The sequence below is a fragment of the Temnothorax longispinosus genome, chromosome 7, assembly GCF_030848805.1.
Source record: "Temnothorax longispinosus isolate EJ_2023e chromosome 7, Tlon_JGU_v1, whole genome shotgun sequence".
Lineage (NCBI taxonomy): Eukaryota > Metazoa > Arthropoda > Insecta > Hymenoptera > Formicidae > Temnothorax > Temnothorax longispinosus.
The window spans coordinates 11,897,094-11,916,066 of NC_092364.1; the positions used below are offsets into that span (position 1 = coordinate 11,897,094).

The 18,973-nt window shown below is 38.8% G+C and overlaps 1 protein-coding gene and 2 pseudogenes across 1 annotated transcript; 1 reads left to right on the forward strand and 2 right to left on the reverse strand.

Moving 5' to 3' along the window:
- Positions 1 to 7,358: 7,358 nt before the first annotated feature.
- On the forward strand, positions 7,359 to 10,544 carry LOC139816960 (uncharacterized). The gene has a single exon (XM_071784789.1). The coding sequence runs from the start codon at positions 7,359 to 7,361 to the stop codon at positions 10,542 to 10,544; it is 3,186 nt and encodes a 1,061-aa protein (XP_071640890.1).
- A 1,072-nt stretch (positions 10,545 to 11,616) lies between these two features.
- Positions 11,617 to 13,147, reverse strand: LOC139816961 (18S rRNA (guanine-N(7))-methyltransferase-like; annotated as a pseudogene).
- A 263-nt stretch (positions 13,148 to 13,410) lies between these two features.
- LOC139816962 (18S rRNA (guanine-N(7))-methyltransferase-like) lies at positions 13,411 to 17,661 on the reverse strand (annotated as a pseudogene).
- Positions 17,662 to 18,973: the final 1,312 nt, after the last annotated feature.

An 18,973-nucleotide genomic window follows, 5' to 3' on the forward strand; every position in this document is an offset into this window, starting at 1 on the left:
GATACATTTAAAAAAAAACATGTAAACAATAATATCTTATGGATGACATAGAAAGCTACTGTTTATAAATTAAACGCGCCTGAGCCTCAAGCGGGTTGTAGACTGCGCACAGGATGGCGAGGTAAAGGGAAAATGATTAATAAAACTGTTATAATAACATGTATTTTTCAAAATACATACCTCAAGACACGCAAACACACAGTTGCATTGAATGCCAAACACAACCTATAAAATATATAAATATTTATATATATATATATATATATATATATATAAAACTATACGCCAAAAGGGATAACAAATACCCTCTACTTACTTCTTTGCTTTATTATTATGTGTTTTATCGATCGATTCACTGCAGTCAATTAGATCGTGTCACTGACACATAAAGTCTAAACTGCAACCATAAAACTGAAGAAATCATGATAATCGCACAAACTATCACAGTCGGTAATCCCAGGTCGATAATCGCGTATCGATAACAATACGTGTTTGCAATTTTAATGATGTGATCCATGGTACGAAATGCATGCGCAATGCGGAATTGGCAGAACGTTCGAAAATTGGTTCGATCTTTTTTACGTTTATTCCGCCGATTTTCTTTATACAGCGGAATACGTGGAAACGCAATTTGTGCGTGCCAATAATATACATTATTTTGATAGATACAATAAACTAATCTACGAAAAGGGTTTTGTGATTGGCTAGCGTCAATTGCGCTTCCGCGAATTTTACTCCATGGAACATTAGAATAAATTAGAAAATACATTTCAGCAAAGCGGAATGTCTGCGATTGAACGGACTTTGTTCCAACAATTCTGCATTGCTCATACGTTCCGTACCATGAGATCACACCATAAGGCCGATTTATGAAGGCCGTAACTGTTGATTTAAGCCGTAATTAAACCCTAAAAAATTAATTAATCACAATCGATTATTCTTCTCACATTCGACTATCATTGGTCAATTTCTTAGGGTTTACGGCTTAAACCAACGGTTACGGCCTTTATAAATCTGCCTTTAAAAACAAAAAACGATCTATTAGCGCTACATGAGCGTGGGTCCGCTCGGCCTCGAATCGGCCATTACTGGTAGCGCGGTAGCCACCAATTCGACGCAGTTCGACGTCAGTACACGATCGCGAGAGTTTTTCGAGTGGTGGTGTGTGTGATACCGCAATCGTATCGCGTATCCGATTGTATTTTCGTTCAACGTGCGCGGACCAGTTCGTCCGTATTGTCCGCTGAAAAGCAGCAGGAGCTAATAAAAGAAAAGAAGAAGAAGAAGAGGATTTCCGATTGCGCGCGGTCGACGCTGCCAAGCTGATTCAGCGTCGCAAGCACAACCTCGACGTCGAGACCCAGTTGCTGCAACCACCAAGCGCCACGGCTAACGCTGCGAATTTGGAAAAGAAATTCGACCGACTTAGTATGAATGTTGTAAGTATACACATTTAATTTAATCTCAAAGTCTCGGGTACTCGCAACTCGTCGCGTCGCGCAAAAATATTCCGGGTACTCGCAACTTATCGCGTTGCGTAAATAAATAAAAAATAAATAAATATATAAACTTGAGCGGATAAAAATAAATAATAATAATATAATATTGGATTCTATAGGATGAAGAATCATCTTCCGACGTAGACGTCGAAATGGATAAGGATAAGGACGCGACTGAAATGACGCGACTAAAGAAAGAAAATGCAGAATTGCGGCGACAACTCGCCGCAATTCAGTCGCCATCACTGCCGATGCTACCCATAATACCGTCACAGCCGGGACATTCACAGCCAGGACCTTCACAGCCGGGACCTTCACAACCGGGACCTTCACAGCCGGGACCTTCACCACCAGCAACGCCAGCACCGGCACCACCAGCAACGCCAGCACCGGCACCACCAGCAACGCCAGCACCGGCACAACCAGCAACACCAGCACCAGGACAACCAGCAATGCCGGCACCGGCACCACCAGCGATTCCTCCACAAAGACGTAAGTACAAAACTAAATCTATTAAAATACAGTTATGGTTTGCTCACTCCAAGAGCGATTATTGACGTCACTTCGGCAAAGCTCGATTTGCCGATGTGACGTCAATAATCGCTCTCTGAGCGAACAAACCCGGCCCTGTCAAAAACGCTATTTTTTATAAAATAAATTTCTGTTTGTTACAGCAAGGCGATGGCAAAGAGCCGGAAGAAACCGCTACAACCCAAACAACCCAAGAGGAAGAGGAAGAGGAGGAAGGGGAAGAGGAGGAAGGGGTGGAGGAATGAAGATGTACACACAAAACGTGTATTTATAAATGCAGTAACAGAAATCTACGAGACGAACGTGCTATCTATATGTTATAAAATAGCTGCTGAAAACGCATGTTTTAATCTTTTCTATTGTAGCGTGATTTGCATTATGCTAAGACAAGCCTTTTTTATTACATTTTGTATTAATATAAATTTTGCGAGCATTTTTTTCCGGAAAAATCAGAATTAAAAGTCTGTACTTTAATTAATTCTTTAATTTTTTTTTATATTATATTATATTGAGACACGTATATACGTTAATACAGATTATGTGTATAATTTTATTTTAATTTACTTCTTATATTACGTCTTATATTACTTAATTTACTTCTTATATTACTTATATTACTTACTTTTTACTTATGTAATTATATAAAAAATAAATATATATAACTTACTTGTCTTGTTACAATTTCTCCTGCACCGCAATAAAGAAACGTATATGTAAATATAATAAGAACATTTAATGCCAAGCAACATGCTTATAGGACACTCGTGCCATTTATCTCTTGATCAGTAATCATCTGAATAATATATCTCGCTAATTAGTAAAACACAAATTGATATAAGTTGAACATATAATAGTTCATAAACTCACACAAGTTATATTGCATAAATATACATTTCAAACATAAAGAAACGAGTAAGAATTAAAATAACAATTTTAGCCGAATAAATATATTACAATTTCTCTCTACAACTAATTTTGCATGTGAATATCTTAATGGGGACAAAAAAAATGATTTGAAAATATTCTTTATCAATTCTTGTACAGACTGCGGAGAGAGTATTACAAGATACATATGGTGCAACAATAAAAGTAAAGTTTTATGTAAATGCACCTATCGGATTCTACAAATATGGTGCTAAAATATTTTATTTCTTAGCCAAACATATGGATGGAGATATCATCAACAATAACGTATAACGTAAAATACCAGTGGTTGGATCATGAAGAATTAGAAAAAGTATTACCTACTGGAGTACAAGAGAGTATTTTACAATTTATGTTTACGTAAAGAATAATAATAATAATATAAAATATTGAACTCATTCTTTGATCTCTTATTATTAATATTGTCTATTATTACCGTAATATTAACATTATAGTTAGAGAAATATCTTATATATATAAATGTAGATGTCCTGACTGACTCACTCATCAACGCCCAGCTCAAACCCCTGAACCTAGAGACTTGAAATTTGGAGGGTGTATTCCTTTTATGACGTAAGCATCCACTAAGAAAGGATTTTTAGAAATTCCACCCCTAAGGGGGTGAAAAAGGGTAAAATGTGTTTTTTTTCACTGACTGACTGACTGACTCATCAACGTCTAGCCCAAACCTCTGAACCGAATTTTCACCAAAAGTATATGAAATAGGGGTAGAATTTTCCGGGGAGTGCCACTATGTGTATAGTTTTTTGTTATCGATTTTCTGGAAACCGATTTTTTTAATTTTTCTTATTTTTTGAAAAATAATTGATCAAATCTCAACAAATTATAGATCAAATAGGGGTAGAATTTCCGAGGAGTATTATGAAGTGTATAATTTTTCGTTACCGATCTTTTGGAAGCCGGTATCGAAATTTTTTAAAATAATTTTTTCCAAAAATATATGAAATAGGGGTAGAATTTTCAGGGGAGTCTGGAAACCGGGGTGAAAAGGGTTAAAATGTGTTTTCATGGATTCGTTAATATCTTTTAGGCTTGATGAGATAATTTTTATCAAATATATTCGTAAAGAAAAAGATAAAAATTAAAGAAAAGAAAAGAAAACATACTAAATCGATCGATAATAATGCGTACGCGATTTGCGGTGACGTCATGCATGTTGAACATAGTACACTAATATTTTTTTAAATGTAAGATTTCAAACTTCACTATAAAATTGTCAAAACCGTTATAGTGCGAATGGTTTAACATTACGAGGTTATAGAATATATTCGTAAAGAAAAAGATAAAAATTAAAGAAAAGAAAAGAAATTGTTCCAAATAAGGGAAAGAGAGAGAGAGAGAGACAGAGAGAGAGAGAGAGAGAGAGAGAGAGAGAGAGAGAGAGAGAGAGAGAGAGAGGAAAATAAGGTATTTATAAAATAAAAAATATTATTTCAGTATGTTTAATTTATTTATATTTTATAAAATGCCTATATTATTGTTTTGTGAATATATTATTGTTTTTATGAATGTGTCAAACATTTTATATGTTGTTTCACAATTTTGCAGTTTGTAATTGATTAAAGAAGCGTGAGAAAGAGAGAGAAGAAGGGCGTATATTAAAAAAAAAAAATATCTCACATTTTTCGACATTACATCGTGTTCGCAGTTATTCAGAGAGAGAGAGAGAGAGAGAGAGAGAGAGAGAGAGAGAGAGAGAGAGAGAGAGAGAGAGAGAGAGAGAGACAGAGAGAGAAAGAGAGAGAGAGAAAATAAGGTATTTATAAAATAAAAAATATTATTTCAGTATGTTTAATTTATTTATATTTTATAAAATGCCTATATTATTGTTTTAGTATGTTTTAATTGCTTAATGTTTACATATTTTTTTTAAATCGGATTTATAAATTTATGTTTCTTTCGTATTGAAAGAGAGAGAGAGAGAGAGAGAGAGAGAGAGAGAGATAGGAATGTGACTAAGTAAGGATACAATCATGAATGTGTCAAACATTTATATGTTGTTTCACAATTTTGCAGTTTGTAATTGCTTAATGTTTACATATTTTTTTAAATCAGATTTATAAATTTATGTTTCTTTCGTATTGAAGAGAGAAAGAGAGAGAGAGAGAGAGAGAGAGAGAGAGAGAATAGGAATGTGACTAAGTAAGGATACAATCATGAATGTGTCAAACATTTTATATGTTGTTTCACAATTTTGCAGTTTGTAATTAAAAAAAAATATCTCACATTTTTCGACATTACATCGTGTTCGCAGTTATTCAGAGAGAGAGAGAGATAGAGAGAGAGAAAGTGTGTGTGTATATTACAAAGTATCTTTCACGTTTATTTCATGTTTGCAGTTATTCAGGTAATAGAATTGTTTTTGCTTTAGTTATATAGTTTCACAATACTGCTTATATTATCAATCTGAGCAGTTATTCAAGTAATAAGATCGTTTTTTGCTTGAATTGTACAGTTGGATCGTTTTTGCTTTAATTGTACAGTTTAATACTAATTATAAACTGTTATTTGATCTATTTAAAGCAGTAAAAACGCATTAAATACTGCTTATTTTATTATTTTTTATGGAAATTGGAAGAGGATGCAAAACGGCTTTAAGGATTTTTTTATTAAAATCTAATACAGTTTATTATTTTTTAAGTCGGTATGGCATATGAGTTTTTAAATGTTAATGGAGAGATGGTGCCTCACACTATTGTCCCGATCACAGGGGATGGAGCTTGCCTGTTCCGATCTCTCTCATATCTTATGTATTACAATCAGTTAATGGCTAGCGATGTGCGTGAACTAATCGTGAAACATGTGGTGGATAATTGGGAGGAATTTTCCATTATGTCTCACGACAGCAAGGGGGACAATTATACCAGCTCTGCTGAATATCTCGCTCACATGTCTCAACCATTTACTTATGGTGGTTTATGCGAGTTGGTGGCGGCTGGTGAATTATTTGGGTTTGTTTTCGAGGTTTACCGCAATGGTGAGCTCTATAAAAGTTTTGGTGTTGAAGGTCACCCTGTTAAGAGGCTGCGCTTTACGCAGGACCTTTCTAAAGGACATTTCGATGCATACGTGCCACGTAAAAATGAAGAATTGACCACTACACCACTCTTTTTCAGTATGATCATGCCTCAAATATTTCACAACCATCATCTCTTTTTGGTAGCAAAAAGGCTTCTGGCAAACGTCGTGCTAGATATACTAACGTTAAAAGGAAGAAGCAACTTCAAGATGCGGCAAGAAAATATGCGCATAATAACCCTGAGGTGAACAGAGCAGCGGTAACTAGGTACTCAAAAAATAAGCCGGAGGTGCATAGAGCAGCGGTGGCAAGATACCAAAAAAATAACCCTGAGGTGCACAGAGCGATAGAGTTTCGATATGAATTAAGCAATTCTGGAAAACGATTAGAAAGGCGAGCACTTCCGTGGAAGGTAAAAGCTTATTCAGGCATGGCATATGATCCTGATGTGGATTATGAGGCAGACAGCATTATAGCTCTGGGTACCATGAGCCAGAAGTGTAAGTACTGCAATGCCCTTAAGTGGAAGGAGGAGGCTCCTGGCATGTGTTGTAATGATGGAAAGGTGCAGCTTTCACCTTTTCAACCTCTGCCCGAGCCTCTCTACAGTTTGGTAATGGGTAGCCACTCTGAGCACGTCCACTTTATGAATCGTGTTCGGAAATATAATGGCTGCTTCAACATGACATCATTCGGAGCCAAGCAGGTTCAACAAGACGGCTTCATACCGACCTTTAAAGTTCAGGGGCAGGTATATCACTTGGTAGGAAGCCTGCTGCCAGCATCTGAGCAAGAAGCCCAATTTCTACAAATTTATTTCGTGGGTGAGGACGAAAGGGAAGTGCGCTTGAGATGCAACAATTTTCCAGATGTCAAACAGAAATTAGTTAAAGAATTGCAGAGGATGCTACATGAAGTCAATAGTTACATAAAAGACCTAAAAACTACTATAGAAAAAGTACCTACAATTTGCAAAAATTTCGAAGTTATTATTCATGCAGATAGGAAGCCCATTGATGCTCATGGAGGACGGTATAATGCACCAACAGCAAATGAGGTAGCTTTGGTGATTGTGGGACAGCAATTTGAGCAGCGAGATATTGTGTTGCACAGCCATGACAACACACTAAAGCGTATCAGCGAGATTCATCGAATCATACGACGCCTTGCAGTATCCGCTTTTGTTCTGCCGTGGCGAAGATGGGTACTCTATTGCCCTGTCTCAGCGCGATCCTCAGACCAAGTTGCCCCTAAAGAATACAGTATCCGCAGCGAGCTTTTACTCATACCGTATTATGGTCAGGGAAGGGGAAGTTAATCACTTGGTGTACTTCCGTTCACTTTTCAGTCAATTTTTGGTTGATATGTATGCTAAAATAGAGACTGAAAGGTTGAATTATATTAGGAATAACCAGGTGCAGTTGAGGGCAGATAGTTACATTCATTTGAGAGACGCCATGGGAAAGCAAGATGCTGACGTTGCTCAGATGGGTCAAATGGTGGTGCTTCCGTCATCATTCACTGGAGGACCACGCTATATGCATGAGCGAACTCAGGACGCTATGACATACGTCCGTTTTTATGGTCGTCCTGATCTGTTTATTACTTTTACTTGTAATCCAAAGTGGAAGGATATCACAGATGTACTGCTTCCTGGCCAAAAATCTCACGATCGACACGATATTATAGCTAGGGTATTTCATCTCAAGGTGAAGAAAATGATGGCTCTTTTAAAAAAGGGTGATTTGTTTGGAAAAGTGACGTGTTTCATGTACTCTGTGGAATGGCAAAAACGAGGTTTGCCTCATATTCACATCTTGCTGTGGCTAGAGCAGCGCATCTTTAATAATATGATCGACAAAGTCATATGTGCTGAAATACCTGATCCCGTGAAAGACTCTCTTCTTTATAATATTGTCAAGGCCAATATGATTCATGGGCCCTGCGGGGGCTTAAACCGTAATTCGCCATGTATGAAAGGAGGCAATTGCAGCAAGAGGTATCCCAGGCAACTTCTAAAGGACACTCAGACAGGAAACGATGGATATCCGCAGTATCGGAGAAGGTCTCAAGCTGATGGTGGATTTACCGTAAAAATCAATGAAATAGAGCTGGACAATCGTTGGGTGGTGCCCTATAATCCTGTTTTGTTACGTACTTTCAATGCTCATATTAATGTGGAATTATGTAATTCAGTTAAATCTATAAAGTATATTTGTAAGTACGTGAATAAGGGCAGTGATCAAGCGACTTTTGCCTTAGAGAATAAGAGGGATGAGGTAAAATTGTACGAGAGTGGACGGTATATTAGCAGCTCAGAGGCAGTTTGGAGAATCTTGGCGTTTCCTATTCATGAGAGGTATCCTGCTGTCTTTCATCTAGCTGTACACCTCGAGAATGGTCAGCGTGTATACTTTAATTCCAAAAACTTAGTTGAGAGGATTAGTAATCCACTTCAGACAACACTCTTGGCTTTCTTCGAGCTGTGCAAAACCGACGATTTTGCAAAAACTCTTTTGTACTGTGAGGTTCCTTTTTATTTTGTGTTTAAAAATAACAAGTTTGAGAGAAGAAAGCGGGGAATGAATGTCGATGGCTGGCCAGGAATAAAGAAGGACAATGTGCTGGGAAGAGTGTATACCATCCATCCAAATAACACAGAGTGTTATTATCTTCGCATGTTACTGTATGAGATTCGAGGTCCAACATCATTTTTAGAATTGAAAACTGTAAATGGTGTTGTCTGTTCAACATTCCAGTCTGCATGCAAGGCATTAGGTTTGCTGGAAGATGACAAACACTGGGACAATACATTGGAGGAAGCTGCTTTGTGTGATTCTTCCTTCAAGCTGCGGGAGCTTTTTACAGTGATGTTGGTATTCTGTCAACTTAATGAGCCTATGAGTCTTTGGGAAAAGTATAAAGACAGCTTTTCAGAAGATATTACACGACAAGTGGAAAGAGAGTTGCAAAGCAGTGCGCAGCAGATAATGGACGAGGTGTATAACAGATGTTTGGTGATGATTGAAGACGCAGTATTGGCTTTGGGAGGACAGGAGTTACAACAATATGGTCTGTCTCAGCCAAAAAGGTTAGGAGAAGTTTTGAGAAATCGGGATTATCTGAGAGAAACAAATTATGATGTAAACATCTTAGCACAAGTGGTGTCGAATAACGAGGGTTTACTAACAGATGAACAGTTCGCTGTCTATCGGCAGGTCCTTAGCAGTATTGAATTAAGTGCTGGTCAGGTCTTTTTTCTAGATGCTCCAGGTGGTACTGGAAAAACTTTTCTCATTAATTTACTTTTGGCAAAAGTAAGAAGTGATTGTGGCATTGCCTTGGCTGTTGCATCCTCTGGCATTGCTGCTACGCTGTTAGAGGGAGGCAAGACTGCTCACGCTGCTTTTAAGCTGCCCCTCAATCTAAACTATGTAGAAACACCCTTGTGCAATATTTCAAAACAAAGCAACATGGCCCAAGTGTTGCGGGACTGTAAGCTCATTGTTTGGGATGAGAGCACCATGGCACATAAAGGGGGTTTTGAAGCATTGAGTACAACCTTAAAAGATATTAGGGGTAACGATGGAGTGATGGGGGGAGTCACTGTGTTGCTGGCTGGAGACTTCCGACAGACTTTGCCTGTAGTGCAAAGGGGAACTCGAGCTGATGAGGTTAAAGCATGCATTAAGGCATCATATTTATGGTCTCTTATCTGTAAACTCTCTCTCAAAAAGAATATGAGGGTATATTTGAAAGGTGATGTCTCCGCGGGGCAATTCTCGAAAATTCTACTTGAAATAGGAGATGGAAAATATCCCGAGTCTGAGGGAAAGGTGATTATTCCAAAAGATTTAGGCTTAGTAGTGACAACCTTAGCTAACCTTATTGACAAAATATACCCTGATATTGTTGATATCAAAAAGAAATCTATGGACTGGTTGTGTGAGCGTGCAATTTTGACTCCTAAGAACGATAAAGCTGGTGTAATTAATGACATTCTACTTAAATCATTAGACGAGATAGAAATGGAGTACAGATCTGTAGACTCGGTGGTACAAACAGATGACGCTGTCAATTACCCCGTGGAGTTCCTAAATAGTTTGAACCCTCCTGGTTTACCCACTCACAAGCTTCGACTTAAAGTGGGGGCTCCAGTGATGTTGCTGCGAAACCTCAATCCACCAAAACTTTGTAATGGAACCAGGTTGCGAGTAAAGGCACTCTATAGGAATGTTATCGAGGCCACAGTGTTCACCGGCTGTGCTCGGGGAGATACAGTGTTTATACCACGCATACCACTCATACCATCAGAGTACCCTTTCGAGTTTAAAAGGCTGCAATTTCCTATCAAGGTTTGTTTTGCGATGACCATTAATAAGTCACAGGGACAGTCGTTGAAAGTAGCAGGGATTGATTTAAGTGAGGACTGTTTCTCACATGGGCAGTTTTACGTGGCCTGCTCAAGGGTAAGCTCACCTAGCAGTCTGGTGATTCTAGCACCTGAGGGGAAAACTACTAATGTGGTCTATAAAGAGGTCCTTAAGTAGGAAAAAAAGTTGTTAACAAAATTATATAAGAATAACAGATGTTAATCCCACATTGAATATATTGAAAAGATAAGTCAATGGTTTATTAAATGACCGGAAATAAGTTAGCGCAAGAAGTTGTTAATTATTTAAAATTAAAATTAACGAGTGCCAGACTAGAGTCAAGCTCAACAGGGTCTTCTTTCCCCGCTAATTTTTCCAAGCCCGTTCCCTTGGCAGTGGTTTCGATAGATAGTAGATAGGGACAGTGGGAATCTCATTAATCCATATATTTATAACTATATACTCTAAATATAATACATAAACAAAAATTATATAATTATTAATAGTCATGTTTACATAAATTTTAATTTTAAATAATTAACAACTTCTTGCGCTAGGCAAGAATCATATAATATGAGAAGTAGTATAATAGGGCTTAAGGCGAAGGTCTACTATAAAAAAACCTAACGCGCCAATAGGTGGAACCTCAAGGGTGGTGTGGAAGTCCACCATTTTAATATAATAATGTAAAACCAAACTGTTTGTCTGTCTGTCCGCAAAATATTAATGGACCGAATCTGAAAGAATTGTATATGAAATAAGGAGAGAATTTTCCGGGGATTGCTATAATGTGGTTAATTTATCGTTATCGATCTTTTTGGAAAACGGTAATTAATGGGTGAGTTTAGGGAGAGGAGAATAGATTTAGATGCCGCGCTTTAAATCAGATTTAAATTAAAAATTATTTATATATAAGATACATAGATATTTTTATATTTTTTGAATTATATCTTATATAATATATAATTAATATACAAAATAGATATATATCTATAAATAGATCTATATATAAATAATTTTTAATTGTAAGCTTAAATGTTTAATCCATGAACACAAAAAATATCACATTATACAAAAAATATCGTATACAAAGAAGTTTTATAAATTAAACAAATAAAAAATTGTATGAGAGCTAATAATATAGTGAGTCAGCGGGGGGATTAGCTTTGAGGCCCGCGCGAAGCGCGGGCCGAAAAGCTGATTGGCGGGGGAATAGCTTTGAGGCCCGCGCGAAGCGCGGGCCGAAAAGCTAGTTTAAAATAATTGCAAATACAAAATAATAGATATAACGGACGAGAGGATCAAACCTTCTTGAATTAGCGACGGTTTGTCTATCTTCGTTTTCTACGCCTAGTGCCTTTGGAAGCGGAGCAGCTCCTCCGGTCATTAAAACTAAGAACATTTTCTTTGCTTTTGCGCTATTCGGAAAATCGACAACCACACCGCCATAAAAGCCAGCTTTTGTGGCTTGTGCCGTGATTAATTCATCAACCTGTTCACCGTTCTTTGGAGATAGAATTGTAACACTGCTCTTGCGCTTCTTGACAGGCATGCATACAACGTTGAGAAGAAACGATATAAACGTTTTGTAGGATTGTGCGAAGTTTTGCTTGCATAGCACAACCACTGAAGCGCAGAAATACTGACAGCCCCATCAAACGTACCAGCTTTAAATGGCAATCCTTGACCTATATCTCCCAAAATTAAGTCACCATCTAATTCTCTTTCAACAGCTACGTCTAAAAATAATGTGTTAATATGATTATATATCTATATATATATATATATATATATATATATATGTAGGTCTAGAGGTATGTTCCGGGACTGTTTACGTTTTTTGAAATGTACAGTCCTGGAATATAACGCATATATATGTAATCAGATTCAAAAATTGTCCCGAAACGTGCCGTAGGACATGAATTTTTTCCAGGACAGTCCTGGAAACTGCCAAATGTCCTGGAATATACCGATGTAAAAAAATAAAAGTCCCGGAACATACTTCCGGACCTACATATATATATGCATATGTTACATATGCTGTAAAAAAATATTCTTAAAATATAACTGTATCGCACCATAATTAAAATACCAAGCATAGCTGAAGAGATGTCCACACCTATCTATACGTGTCCCTGATCTTCCAATACACTGCCACTGAGCCCTGACCCACAACCGATATCCAAAAGCAAGCAGCTCTGATCTTCAAGTAGCACAAGAAGTTCTATAGCACGTTCACACATCTGTACTTGGATTTCTGTTATACGAGAGCTGCAAAAACATGGATTTTATTATGAAGATATAGTAAATATCTAGGTAATTCGTATAAAAATTTCATATAGACATACCCATCTCTCTACAACTAATTTTGCATGTGAATATCTTAATGGGGACAAAAAAATGATTTGAAAATATTCTTTATCAATTCTTTTACAGACTGCGGAGAGAGTATTACAAGATACATGTGGTGCAACAATAAAAGTGAAGTTTTATGGAAATGCACCTATCGAATCCTACAAATACAAATATCCTAAGAAGCTTTGCGAGCAAGGAAGTTATGGTGCTAAAATATTTTATTTCTTAGCCAAACATATGGATGGAGATATCAACAATAACGTAAAATACCAGTGGTTGGATCATGAAGAATTAGAAAAAGTATTACCTACTGGAGTACAACAGAGTATTTCACAATTTATGTTTATATAAAATAAAATATAAAATATTGAACTCATTCTTTGATCTCTTATTAATATTGTCTATTATTACCGTAATATTAACATTATAAAGGACTCCTAATATCCTTTTTAAAGGAAAATATTCCGACGATTATTAAAATTTCATGTTTGATATTCTTTAACAAAAAAATTTTTTGTTACAAAAGAAAATATTTTATGCATATATTATTTTTAAGTAGTAGATTGATTTTGTAGAAACAGACAAAAATTAATTAGATCAATTTTATCAATTTTTTTATTTATAATATAAAAAAAAATTAATAAAATAGTGTTTTTTATATTATATATTAACGAAGTATATCTTACAATTAGAATCTCTCGGGTCTCTTTCGTCCAGTGTATTTGGAGTCATCTCTAACTTCTTTTCCTTGCCGGCGCCGCCTTTCTTTCTTCTCTAAAATCCAGTCCCTACTTTTCTTCAATGATTTACCCTTGACTTTCTCTATGTATTCCCTATGTACAAAAAAATTATCACAATTTTTGGAAGGTGAAATAGAGAAATATTTAAAATAATTGCAAATTACAAAATAATAGATATAACGGACAACGAGAGGATCAAACCTTCTTGAATTAGCGACGGTTTGTCTATCTTCGTTCTCTACGCCTAGTGCTTTTGGAAGCGGAGCAGCTCCGGTCATTAAAACCAAGACCATTTTCTTTGCTTTTGCGCTATTCGGAAAATCGACAACTATACCGCCATAAAAGCCAGCTTTTGTGACTTGTGCCGTGATTAATTCAACAACCTGTTCACCGTTCTCTGGATAGAATTGTAACACTGCTCTTGCGCTTCTTGACAGACATGCATACAACGTTGATAAGAAACGATATAAACGTTTTGTAGGATTGTGCAAAGTTTTGCTTGCATAGCACAACCACAAGCGCAGAAATACTGACAGCCCCATCAAACGTACCAGCTTTAAATGGCAATCATTGACCTATATCTCCCAAAATTAAGTCACTATCTAATTCTCTTTCATCAACAGCTACGTCTAAAAATAAAATAATGTATTAATATGATATTATGGCTACGGTCAACGTGACACTACAAATGCTTCGAAGCATTCCTCTTCTCTTTTCTTTCAATGAAGAAAGAAGGAGAAGAAGAACGCTCCAGAGCATTTGTATCACGTTGACCGTAGCCTATATATCAAGATATATATATATCTTTCAGCAACGTGCACAACTTCATTTGAGGTTATAATTGGGTACAACATTCATCGCACGATACTTTTATAATTGCAAATCGGAAACGTACCTCGAGTTCAGCTCTTCTGCGATCAACGAAGTCGGGATCGAACGTGTCAGTCGTCACTTTCTGCCAAGCGTAGAGAACCTTCTTTTCCGGCAGCGATGGTAACACGATGTAGGGATACGAAATCTCCAGATAAGCACGAAGCAATTCAATTCAGTATATCGCCGGCACGATTACGGTGTTACTGCCGTTTCGCGTACGCGCGTATGCGCGCGTTGTCGCACCTTACCTCGCGACGCGTAATAAAGAGTCACACGGTCGGTCTCGCTCCGCGCGTACTACCGTGTCTCTCGATCGATCGAGATAGGTTAACTGATCAGATGATGAACTGACTTACAGGACAGCGCTCTAAACGAACGCACTGTCTGCACTGCACTGCACTGCGATACTAACGCCGCTAGCCGCCAGTGTCGAAAAAGTGAAAGTAACGTTTCTGATTATGACGTCATCATATAAAACGTCGGCGTTAGAAGTAGAAGAAGAAGAAGTATCTTAAAAAAAAATTTTTCACATTTGGACTTTGCGTCGCAATATCTCCGCTCGTAGGGCACGGAGCGGAATATTATAAGAGAAACCCCCCCCTAATTGGACCCCAAGCTATCGATCAAGCCTACTTAGAACTTGATCCGTTCACTCGTTATCGAGATCTCAACATCTCGAGTACTCGCAACCCGTCGCGTCGCGTAAAAGAGTCACAGTCGGTCTCGCTCCGCGTGTACTTGGCGCGAGACACTACCGTGTCTCTTGATTTAGAAATTTTTTGTTGCTGCCAAAAAATGGTTCTAAAGGGTGAAATCATCCTTCATATGTAGAGCGGCTTTTTGTTTTTCTCGATATATTTCGGAAAGTATTCAAGATATCAAAAAATGTTTCAAATAAAAGTTTTATGGTAAAAACATCTTTATTCAACCACATTAATAAAATTTAAAAAAAAAAGTTTTTTTAATTTTTAATCAAAATTTTGTTTAAAAAATTATTTTTAAAAAATATTATTAATGTTGTCGAATAGAGGAGATTTTACTGTAAAACTTTTATAAGAAACATTTTTTGATATCTCAAATATTTTTCTAGATATATCGAGAAAAGCAAAAACCGCTCTACTATGAGCAGTGGTTTCACCCCTTAAAACCGTTTTTGGGCAGCTACAAAAAATATCTAAATTCTTCTTTTTACTCCCCCTACATATGTGGAAAGTTATATTAAAATCAGAATTTTCCACTTCGCGAGGTTTCCTTGTAAGTATTCTTCCCCCTTTCAATACGGCAAGGTCCGAAAAACTCCGAATAACGCTACTCCAATCTAATAGCGCTCTGGCCGACCGCGATGGCTGCTCAGTATCCGGCTAGAGGGTCGTAGTTCAATGACCAGGCAACTCTATGAGACGTTGACAGTGGTTAGGCGAAACATGAATAAAGAATCTGCGGAAAATAGGTATCAGAAATTGTATTTACACAACATGAAAGAATAGATTCCCAAAAGATCGGATAGAATCCGCGAGATATGGCGGACGCGCGGATAGCCGAGCTTCGAAATATGGCTCGAAAAAGGTAAATACGGGCTCGTAACATAGGCCCCGGGACACGCCGAAGACAAGATAGATCTTCTTCTTAAGACTACTCGCGAGAGCTGCCCCGCGCACACGGGCGTGGGCCCTTTGGCTGTTAACCGCGCGACAAGTTGCTAAATACACGAGCTCCAACGGTCATCCGCAACATCCCCCGCGAATCGGACGGATCTCAACGCAAAGAATTTCAATATGACTAGCCGAACGCATAGGCTCTTATTACTTTTCGCGAAAGATACACGCAAAGACTCTGAAGTTGGTCCGCAACCAATAAACGCAGAATCCTAAATACTATTCGCGATAGACACACCCGAAGACTCTACGTCTTAGCCGCAAAATGTAACAAAACTCTAAATGCGAGTCGCGAAAGGTAAACGCAAAACTCGAAATAGTATTCGCAAAATATAAAAGCATAACCCTAAATATTATTCGCAAAATAGAAACGCATATCTCTAAATATTATTCGAAAAATAGAAATGTTATCCGCAAAATAGAATATTATTCGCCCAAATAGAAGCGTAAACTCGAAATATTATCCGCAAAATAGAAACGCAAAACTCTAAATATTATTCGCAAAATAGAAATATTATCCGCAAAATAGAATATTATTTGCCCAAATAGAAACGCAAACTCGAAATATTATAACCGCAAAATAAAAACGCAAAACTCGAAATATTATAGCCGCAAAATAGAAACGCAAAACTCGAAATATTAGATGATTGCATAAGTTCGTGCCCGATTTTCATAGTTGGCATTAAGTTATTGCGTGGCTAAGTTCAGATGGTTTCGTTTGGTAATTGTTGCCTGCACTGAATAGGTGACAGTGTCTAGTTTCACTTTAGCGTCAGGCATTGTTCAGATAAGTCTATTTGTGCATAAGAGAAATTATTAAATATCGAGAATGAAAAGGTGCATTTGCGGCATGTAATGCTATACAAATTTCGAAAACGCGTGAGTGTTGGGACTGTACAAAAAAACATTCAGATCGTTTATTTGGACCGTGCTCCTGCTCTCCGGACAGTCAAAAAGTGGTTTGGCAGATTTCTGAGATTTCGAAATGGTGATTTTAAAATCTGCCAAACCACTTTTTGACTGTCCGGTCCTTGCCGAACTTATTAACAATCGGACGCGTAAAAGAGTTACCGTAATACGCAACAAGTATTTTTCCCTCAGATAGCACGCATTTAGACGACAGTTGAGTCGAGAAGAAAAGAACTCCCACAGCGTTTGTACGGGCAGCGACGGGCGGGATATGTCAGACTCGAATTTTACTCCCCGATAATTCCGAAGGATTCACGACAATAATCCCGAAGGATTCACGGCAATGACGCGTAGATCTCCATCGGATCATACGCGCCTCTCTCACAATTACGTCTCGGTACGCGACCCTCCGCCCTCGCTGCCACCTGTTACCTCGTCGGGATTGCTGGCCGCTCACGTTCCGCGAGTTCTCGGTCCCGTGGTCTCGACAGGGCTTGTAGGGCCGCCGCCCTCGCTCACAATCGGCCCTGGGTCCTCGCCGGACGCCCGCTCTCGCTCGCCGGACGCCCGCTCTCGCTCGCTATCGGCCCCACAGTGGCGATCCCTCTCGCGCTTTTGGTCCTCGGCGCCTAGTTCGGTGGTGCGTTTATGCCCCGTCGGGTGGCGCCAGTTTGCCGAAACTAGGGCCGTACGGCCGCTTTCTCCTGAAAACATCACTAAACGGCCAGCAATGCCCGCGCAAGATAAATCGGTCCACTCCATCGCGAAGATGGAGTCCGGGGCTCCGTACGAGCCACAGGCTCATGTGATGGGCCCACGGGGCCACGTCACAAGGTATATCTAATGCCTATACAACGTACGTATAAGTATATGAAATACTTATACATCGATGTTATTGACCGAGGTTGTTGTGTATCATGTCTGGAGGACAAATTAGGTAAAAGTTAAATATGCCACATATTATATTTTTATCGTTTATAATTTGTAACTAAAATGTCCATGAGAATTGTTTAAACAATGATTTAACTAATAATGTTCAGGAAATTTGTATAACGCTGTTTGGATCCGTACTCCGAACGGCGCGCCTGCGAGAGCGGCAACCCGTTCTGCGCTCTCAACACCGCCAAACCGGGCGTACGCGGCACCACGCCACTCGCACGCCTCGAGCGCAAGTAACACCTGTCGCCGCGGGGCGGCTGTCATTACTCGCATTTAAAGTTCGAACGGAAACGTTCATAAGGGCGAGCCTGCCTATAAGGAGAGAATTCTTTTTTCGCATCGACACTCCTGCGGGTGTTACATAGACCTGAGTAGAGACTCCAAGTAGACTAGAGGCACCAACCTGGAGCGAGCGGAATACGCTTTCCGTTCTTCGGAACGAAGTGCGATCGACCAGCACCTGCGGTCGAGCCAGGGAGAGTCCGTCCCTCCCACCCGCCGAACAGGACACGTTCAGTCCGTGGTGGTAGTAGCGAAGGGCCATTCTGCCCGAGGCTCCGGCAGAGGACGACGACGACCACGACCACGACCACGGAGGCGAGCCAAGAGGCCCTCCCCACCAAAACGACCAGAGACTGCAAGACCAGTGCCTCCACCAGATCCGCAGTGGCATTTAACGAGAATGAGCTGAGCCTAGCACCGGGCAATCCTCGGGCACAAAGGCCCTTACCACCGGGTGCCTGGAAGATCGTGGGCACCCAAACGGAAAAGAGGAAGAAGAAACACAGAAGCAGCGAACCGAAGACCAGCGAGCAGGCCCTGCCCTCCCCTGTGATCCCGGAGTTGCCCCTCGATCGGGCCCCCACAACTTCGGGAAAATTAGCAGACGATAACAACAACGATAAATTAATTGCATTTAAGCAAGCGGCAAGGAAGCTCTTGCTTTTGACTTTTAATGTACATATAGACGAAATAAACTTCAACTTTTACCAAAGTTTCGAGAGTCAGATTTACTCGCCTTAGACTTCGAATTCCCTGCTGTCTCGAAACAACGCAAATATCAGTAATCTCAAACAGCAGAGAAGAAACTTTGAAAAACATTTTAGTTTATCTTGAAGTAAAAAGTCATCAAAAA

Excerpts from the sequence above, each read along its gene's own strand:
- LOC139816960 (XM_071784789.1), top strand. The coding sequence starts at position 7,359 with ATGTATGCTAAAATAGAGACTGAAAGGTTGAATTATATTAGGAATAAC.